Source organism: Austrofundulus limnaeus, unplaced genomic scaffold (genome assembly GCF_001266775.1).
Source record: "Austrofundulus limnaeus strain Quisiro unplaced genomic scaffold, Austrofundulus_limnaeus-1.0 Scaffold2227, whole genome shotgun sequence".
NCBI classification, from domain to species: domain Eukaryota; kingdom Metazoa; phylum Chordata; class Actinopteri; order Cyprinodontiformes; family Rivulidae; genus Austrofundulus; species Austrofundulus limnaeus.
Window position 1 is genome coordinate 15,422 of NW_013954629.1, and position 8,190 is coordinate 23,611.

The 8,190-nt window shown below is 43.5% G+C and overlaps 1 protein-coding gene across 1 annotated transcript in view; it reads left to right on the forward strand.

The window, feature by feature from the left end:
- The window catches only part of LOC106537284 (protein delta homolog 2), a gene marked incomplete at its 3' end in the record, with an annotated part of 19,550 nt that overhangs the window by 6,776 nt on the left and 4,584 nt on the right, over positions 1-8,190 (forward strand). The window contains 1 exon segment of the mRNA XM_014034671.1: positions 7,257-7,314. Within this exon segment, the coding sequence (XP_013890125.1) occupies positions 7,257-7,314 (58 nt within the window).

An 8,190-nucleotide genomic window follows, 5' to 3' on the forward strand; every position in this document is an offset into this window, starting at 1 on the left:
GGCCAACGGGGAACGGGGGAGTGAAAAAGGCCCCGACACACACACCCCACCCTCAGATGTACTGTTGATGCGTGATGTTCTATAATGCAATTAAAACGGGGAAGAAGACGGGGCAGAGGCCAGCACTATGTCAGTTTTCCCTCCACCCCAACTCTAACCCTAACCCTAAATGTCTAAAAGCAAACAGTGTGAGTGGGCACAGGCATCAGTGGCGAGACTGTCCCATCCCACCCCTTACATGCATAAGTGCCCACTCCCAAGTTCCTATGTGTAAATGTTATGAGGTTATGAGGTTATGAATAAATGTCTATGGTGTACAGTAAAACTGGAGCCTAGGTGGCCACAGCAAACAGATGTAAAATTGTTGCTGTTGTAACACACCTGTGCCCCAAAAACCCTACGTGAGTGCAGTTGAAAAAATGAAGAGGGTGGAGGTGTGTGGTGGGGGATGGGGATAAAAAACTGAGGAAGCAAGAATGCTCCCACAGGGGGCCAGCTCCCCCACTGACCCCAGTAGGCTACCCCATTTCCCAAGACCCACTCAGGGAATGAGGCCCAGGACCTCTTCCTCCAGACAGACCTCTAGGCCCGGAAGGCCCCAGATCATGGACAGACAGAGCCCAGAGGACCGCCAGGAAACAGGACCAACAGACCACCCGCCCCAGAGCCGCAAAGACCCCCAAAACCCAACCCCAGCCCCACAGTCAACCCGCAGCTCAAAGAAGCTACTGAACCCCAGCAAGGATGATCTAGCCGAGAGTGCACACCCAACCGTCGACAGCACAAGGAGGGACCAAGAGCAAGCCCCCACCACAACAAAGGGGCCAGCCAGCTGACCCAGCACAGCCCGCCGCCACCACCACGGCCATCCGCCCAGCCCCACCCCAGAAGAAAGACTATACCCACCCCATCATTCAGACAACTCACAGAACATATAGCATGCCAGACACCCAGGCTGGGTTGGCCTACCCCTCCCACGGGCCACCGGCCCCATCCCCACCCAACCCAACCGCCCAGCTTCTTCGGACCCGCAGCCCACCAGCGCACCAAAAGGCCCCCTGCCCAGAGCCGGGCACCAAGGCACAAACTGGCCCAGAGCCCGGCAATCCACCCGCCAGGCCTCAAGCCTCCAGACCCCACCAGGACCACAGCCCAGGGGGAGGCATGACCCCAGAACCCTAAGTTCCCCGCGTGTACCCCGAACCCACCCCAGCCACCGGATCAGCAACCCATGACCACAGTCACAGACCACTTAAGAGCCTGCATGTAGCCACCAGAAGATATCCCCCAGAACCTCCAGGGTCACCCCAGGGCGAGAGCCGCGCCCCTCTCCATCCAGGAACCCCCAGCAGCCCTGCCCCCAGGAACCCCCACCCCCGACGCCCAAAACCCTGATACCCCCCACATCAGCTCCACTGCCCCACACGGCCCAGTCCAAGAACCCCCCACCCCCACTATGTGATGAAGCCGATCAAAGGAGCCCAGAGATGTTTATCTGATGCAGCAGCAGAGGCTGTCTCAAGACTAATGTGATCTAATAAGAGATTTCTATACTGGTTAATACTAATAGCGTTTTTATTTTTCCAATTCAAGTGTATGGTTTTCTTTGCAATACAAAAGGCAGTGAAAATTGTGCAAGATTTGTTTTTCTCTGAGGTGACATCATCTAAAATAGCCAATAAACAAACAGACGGAGAGAGTGGGATATAACATTTCAGACATTTAGACAAGTCTTCACATTAAATGTGAGACAGACATCTGCTTCATAATGTTTTTAAAACTCAGTTCAGCAATTCTTTTGTGGTTATCTGTTATTTTGACTACAGACAAAGTTTGTGTGCATCAATATCAGTCTTACATCAGTACTAAATGTGTTTGCTATTAAATCCTGTGATCGGCTGGTGATCACTTGTTCTGTGGCTTCAATGATGATTTCAGCTCTGGTACTACCTCCCTCCTTGGCACAAAGGTTGAAGGGTGGGTTGGCTTCAACGCCCCTTGTCGAATTGGTCCATTCAGTGTCACACTGAGGTGACTAAAAAAGCATCTAAAACTTGATTTATAGATAACGAGAAAGGCCATTTTTGCATATCACTTACACAGGGGTGTGTGAGAGAGAAATTGGGTACTGTTGGTGGCTGCACCAAGAAATTCTGTCCATAAATGTGACCTATCATGAAATGAGGATTAAGTCAAATTTGGTCAAAATGATCTAACTGCATTTTCAGATTCCTGCTTTAAAAGCTACATTTTGATACCTGGATCATTCTGATATCATAAACTTATCCAGATAAATTACTGTATTGATCTTGTTGGTTATGATAATATATTAGTGTTTGGTCTGAATCCTAATTTTATGTAAATTTGTTGAATATTTTTTATATCAATATAAAGAAGAAACCTCAGAGAGTATATGCATATTAAGATTTCCCATTTGAAAAGAAGCAAAAACTTTGCTATCCCACAGGGAAAAATTCTAAATTTTGGGGTGTTTTTCCTCAAAATCAAGTTTTTTTTTTTTTACTGCTCAACAAATGCTTCAAATATTTTTTTGGGATTATATTTCAGACAGTTCATTCAAATGGTATATTGATAAGGGATTAATTCATTATATTTTGACGAAATGCAATTTTTGCACACTTTTAAATCAAAACCCTATTTCTGCCTATTTCTCCATATTCCATGTTTGGACTTAATCCTTGTTTCGAAGTAATGGGTCACAAATATTATAAACAGAATTGGGACATGTAGCAGCTCTGGCAGAGTCTGACTCTGACCTGAAGGAGTCAGATCAATGCAAACCAGACACTTTAACTAGACTGAAAGGCCTGTAATGACAGACCCCCAATCCCATACTTCACAGAGCATCCACCACAGCGTTCTCCAAACAACACACTGAATGACTTTTACCAGTCCACAAATCTTATGTAGACTGAGTGGGCATACTCTCTTGCCCCCTCAAGAACCTTATTGAGGGTAAAGAGTTCTTTTTGTGACAACTTTCCATTTTCCTATGTTTTATTCTGACATAATGCATCAGCTGTGAGTGTTATTCTGACATGCTTCTGTGATAAAGTTGTCTGCGGCTCAATTGGTAGAGCTGCTCCCTGCCAGCAAGAAGGTTGCCAGTTTGAATCCCAGCCAGGGACCTTTCTGGGGAGTGTTTGCATGTTATCTCTGTGCATGCAGGTACTCTGATTTCCTCCCACAGACCAAAACCATGACTGTTAGGTTAAATGATGACTCTAAATTGTCCCTAGGTGTGAGTGACAGAATGAAAGGTTGTTTGTCTCTATGTGTCCCTGTGATGGACTGGAGACCTGTCCAGAGTGTCCCCCGCCCCTCACACAGGGACTGCTGGATATGGACACCAGTGGCCCCTGTGACCCTGAAAAGAAGAAGTAGGTAAAAGGATGGATGAAAGTCTCATTCTGACATGATTTAATACAGGGGTTTAATTCAGTATAATTCTATCTGTTCATTTATAGCAACATTTATGTTATTGCTATTATTTTTAACATTTTTTTCTTGTCATACTTTTAAAAATTGTTCACTGTTATGGCAATATTTATTTAACAAAGACAGAAATACGTGGTCCAAGAATGAAGGTACTCTGTGAGATGATCAGCTGAGTTTTATTGCAACAACAGGAAACACAGAGAACAACCTGTCCTGTCTCTGTGCCTCTGCTTCTCTCTGTCACTGTCTCTCCACACTACTCACTGTCTCTCCACACTGCTCACTGTGTCTCCACACTACTCACTGTGTCTCCACACTACTCACTGTCTCTCCACACTRCTCACTGTGTCTCCACACTACTCACTGTGTCTCCACACTACTCACTGTGTCTCCAGAGGCCTCATATATATATTAACAAACACCATTCTGTCATCTTAGCAAGATTTGATACAAGGTCAAAGGAAAACACAAAGATAAACACAAGTGATATCTAAGAATGACTGTTGTTAGCAAATCTTGTTCTGACTTTAATCATTCTGTCTGCAGATGAACAGCATGTCATGAAAACCTAGGTCATTAAAGGATGTCATGAATTACTGGCTTAAACCTAAAAGTATTAGTTCCAGGACAACTCCCCTCCTCTTGATTAGTCACTAATCAATTAAATGATCAATAAGACAAACAAAATAACTCTTTAATGTATTTTAAAAAACTATGTCAACACAAACCTAAGTATATGTACTTTTCTGAAATCCAAACCACAGAAATTCCGTTTTTATTCCTCCCACAGTAATTACTAAACCCAAAACACAGTTATCACACAGAAGTCTTTGGATCATCTTGAATACAAACAGGATTGTCTGTTTTGATGTGTGGAAGGGTCAGAGGTGGTGGTGGGGCTCTGTGAATTGTTTTGTAGAGGCTGGTTTAGTTCCTGGGGCTGGAAGAGGAGGGTTACGTGGATTTGGACATGGTGTTTGTTTGATATTAATCACACCAGGTTCTTCCATGTTGTTAGTAAAATCCAGGAGGGGGCATTCCACTTGCTGTCCTGTTGGGGTCTCAGAGTCCAAGAGATCCTCTGTTTGTGATGCTGGTTCTGCAGCTTGAAGCACCTCCTCTCTCTCTGGTTCTGATTCTGAAGCAGTCTTCTTATCAGTAACTGGCACGCTGTGTTTCACTGATATCTCAGTTTTCTCCAGCTGTCCTTCAGACGTCAGCTGTTGTGGTTTTTCCTGTTGTTTGTTTCCAGCCAGAACTTTGTTCAGGAAATACTTCATGTTTGAAGCCAGAAGCTGTGATCCAGTTTGATTCAGAGTCATTCCATCAGACTTGAAGAGGTGTTTTCTTTCCCAGAAGAGGTCAAAGTTATCCACAAAACTCACAGAGTGGTCAACACAGGACTTTTCCAAAAATCCATTAAGAGCCAACAGTCTGCTGAACCTCTCAGCTCCTCCTCTGGCTGTAGRAACGGGCCCACTGAGGAACACATCCATGTTGAGATTTTTAACTGCGTTCAGCAGCAGAATAAAATCCTTCTTCAGGATTTCCAATTGTCGGTTCACTGCTTCATTTCTCTGGCTGTTATCAGTTGTTTTGATTACAGCCTGTTGCTTTCTTCTCCTTGCTGGAGAAGAAAAAGCATTTCTCTGTAATTCTGGCCATTCGATGTCATCTAAGAGCTGAATCCTTCCTGAGAGATTTTTTGGTCTGGCACCAACAGAGTTCCATACAGTTTTACHCTCAGAAGCAGCTTCCATCTCCTCTCCATGTTGATCTCTCCTCTCAGCCTTCTCACCCATTTTAACACATGTTGAGTTCTCCAAAGCATTCATCTCTTCCAAACGATGAATCTTGAGCTCCAACACCGTCACCTTTTGGAGAAGCTGGCAGAAATCCTCTTTGGAAAAGTAAGGAGGCATCTTGAAGCTGTTCTGTACTCACTCTCAGCAGATGATGTTTCAAAAATCTTCTCAGGTTCTTCAACAGCCAAAAATAAAAATTCAATGTTCTTTTCTTATTCAAGATCATCCATCACAATCATCACCAGCGTATCTCTGTTGTTAAAACAATTTACCATAAAAAGTTTCTTTTCATCCAGCTGGAGACACGGTCCTGAGCAGTCCAGTCCTTGCTCACTCATATCAGTCCACCTGCAATGTGGCCTTGGTCCGTCGATCTCCTAGTGGTCTCTGCCGACAACGTCAAACTGTTGTGGTAATATTTATTTAACAAAGACAGAAATACGTGGTCCAAGAATGAAGGTACTCCGTGAGATGATCAGCTGAGTTTTATTGCAACAACAGGAAACTCAGAGAACAACCTGGTCTGTCTCTGTGCCTCTGCCTCTGTGTCACTGTCTCTCCACTGTGTCACTCACTCGAGAGGCCTCATATATATATTAACTAACACCATTCTGTCATCTTAGCAAGATTTGATACAAGGTCAATGGAAAACACAAAGATAAACACAAGTGATATCTAAGAATGACTGTTGTTAACAAATCTTGTTCTTACTTTAATCATTCTGTCTGCAGATGAACAGCATGTCATGAAAACCTAGGTCATTAAAGGATGTCATGAATTACTGGCTTAAACCTAAAAGTATTAGTTCCACCACATTCACATTTTTATTCTTTTCTTTTAAACATTTTAAACACCTGTGCTTTTTAACAAATGACCTTACATCACATCACATAACGTTCACGCTGCAGGTAAATCTGTTCAAAACCTGTGGTTTTAAGTTCCTGTACATCATATCAAATGTTTTACAAAGTAGGTGTGAACACTAATGTCTCGTTCCACCTGACTCTTACATAATATCAGGTAGCTGTGAGCGGATCGATCCATTTATAAACGGTACAAACCTTACCTGATGCAGTTACAAGCACAGAACTCTGCGTGTCTTCAGCTACACATCAGAGGTCCAGTTGCTGCATCTTTGTTTATCATTTCCCAGGATGACTAAGAATCTACAGCAACAAATGATGCTAAATTAGTGTTGGATAGTGAACGCTAACAGGTTGGGAGTGATATTAAGTTTATTTTACCTTCAGCTTGTCACTCCTATGTGGAGGCCTGAAGTTGAGCAATGTGTGATTGGTCAGAACTTTGTGGGTATGTTTGTGTGGCAGCAGTAAACTGATGTTTGAGCAGTGTCTGCTGCGGATCGAGACTATGAGAATATGCAGCTAAGATTACAACTTTACCTGTAAAAGTGTTGTTGGAGAGCATTTATTTAATTTTATTTTTTACTTGATTTTTCGGCTTCCTGACTCTTGGGTGTACAAATTGTTTCTTATGTTCTGACATTGTTCGTTAGCTTTCTCACAAAATGTGTGTGATGATGGTTTTTGTGTGTGTTCATGTGTCGTTTTGTATGAAAATATCTCATTACCCAAAGAATAGCTTTTAATTAAACCATCATTGGATGTGCATGCACAACAATGTACCTTGTGAGATCAAGCAAATCAAAATGACTGTCTTTTAACAGAAACTGAGCACAAACAAACCTGTTGTAGTAGCTGAAGTTCATCTTTAACTCATACTCTGAGTGCTCACAGATCAACCAAGATCTCAAAATATTGTTCACAATGTTATTTTCAAAACAGCTACAACTCGATTGTTTCTCCCATAAAATGATTTCAATCTAAAACTCTGGCGTGACTGCTGGCGGGCCGTACGGTTTGTTTTAAAGAATGCTAGTCGTTAAATTCTGACAGGATTAATTACTCTCTTACAGCTTCCTGTCTCTGTGTCACCTGTCCTTCACACCTCCTGTTTCTCCTGTTCCTGTAGGAAGTGTCTGCAGCTGCAACATCACCAACAGCCGCTGTGATGAGTTTGGAGTCTGCAGGTGAGGCTTCATCAGTACCTGACTGATCTGTACCTGGTCTGTGGGTGAAAGGCCAGGGTTACCTGTGACTGAAAGCTGCAAATGTTCAAAACTATGACAGACAGGAATTTTTGGTGTTCTGTGTAAAACTTGACTCACTTTTTGAAGAAAAGGTAATTAGAACTAGAACTGAGAAGCAGTTATGACCGGGGTCCAAGCCTGTTTATGCATGTCAACACTGGCTCGTGTTGTTCCTAGCTCCGTATTGACCTTATGGCCCACAGATTTGTAGCATGGTGGAGAGTTTTTATAAGGCCAATTTGCTACAGCATCTGTTGAGCTCCTTCATGAGTGTGCCTTTAAGTGTTTCTCAGCAATTTAGGTCACGACGTATCCAGTGCAACAGCTCCACTGTGAAGGAGGCTAGGCTAAGAAGCTAACTAAAAATTGCATGTGCACTGTAAACAACCATCCCCTACTGAGACAGGAAACGTACCGAGCTGAACGAGATGGCTGTAAACGAGAGCTGCAGGCTTTGTGAGACAAATATCATTTAATTTGGAAGCCTTATCAATGCAGACAGACTTTATTCACTTCCTCCACTGCCATTGCTAAACTACAAGCAGAGACTGAACAGAAAATTGACATTCTGTTCTCTGATTGGCCCAAACGAAATGCTCCCAAAAGAAATCCTTGTCTTTGGGAGAAATCTCAGACAGAGCAGTGAAGGGAAACTAGAACTGAGCGGAGCTGTGTAGGAAGGCAAGGACCGGGCATTGGTCCCCTAACATGAGGTCTGAAATCAGAACAAAGTCTCCATAAGTATTAAAAACGTGTGTGTGTGTGTGTGTGTGTGTGTGTGTGTGTGTGTGTGTGTGTGTGTGTGTGTGTGTGTGT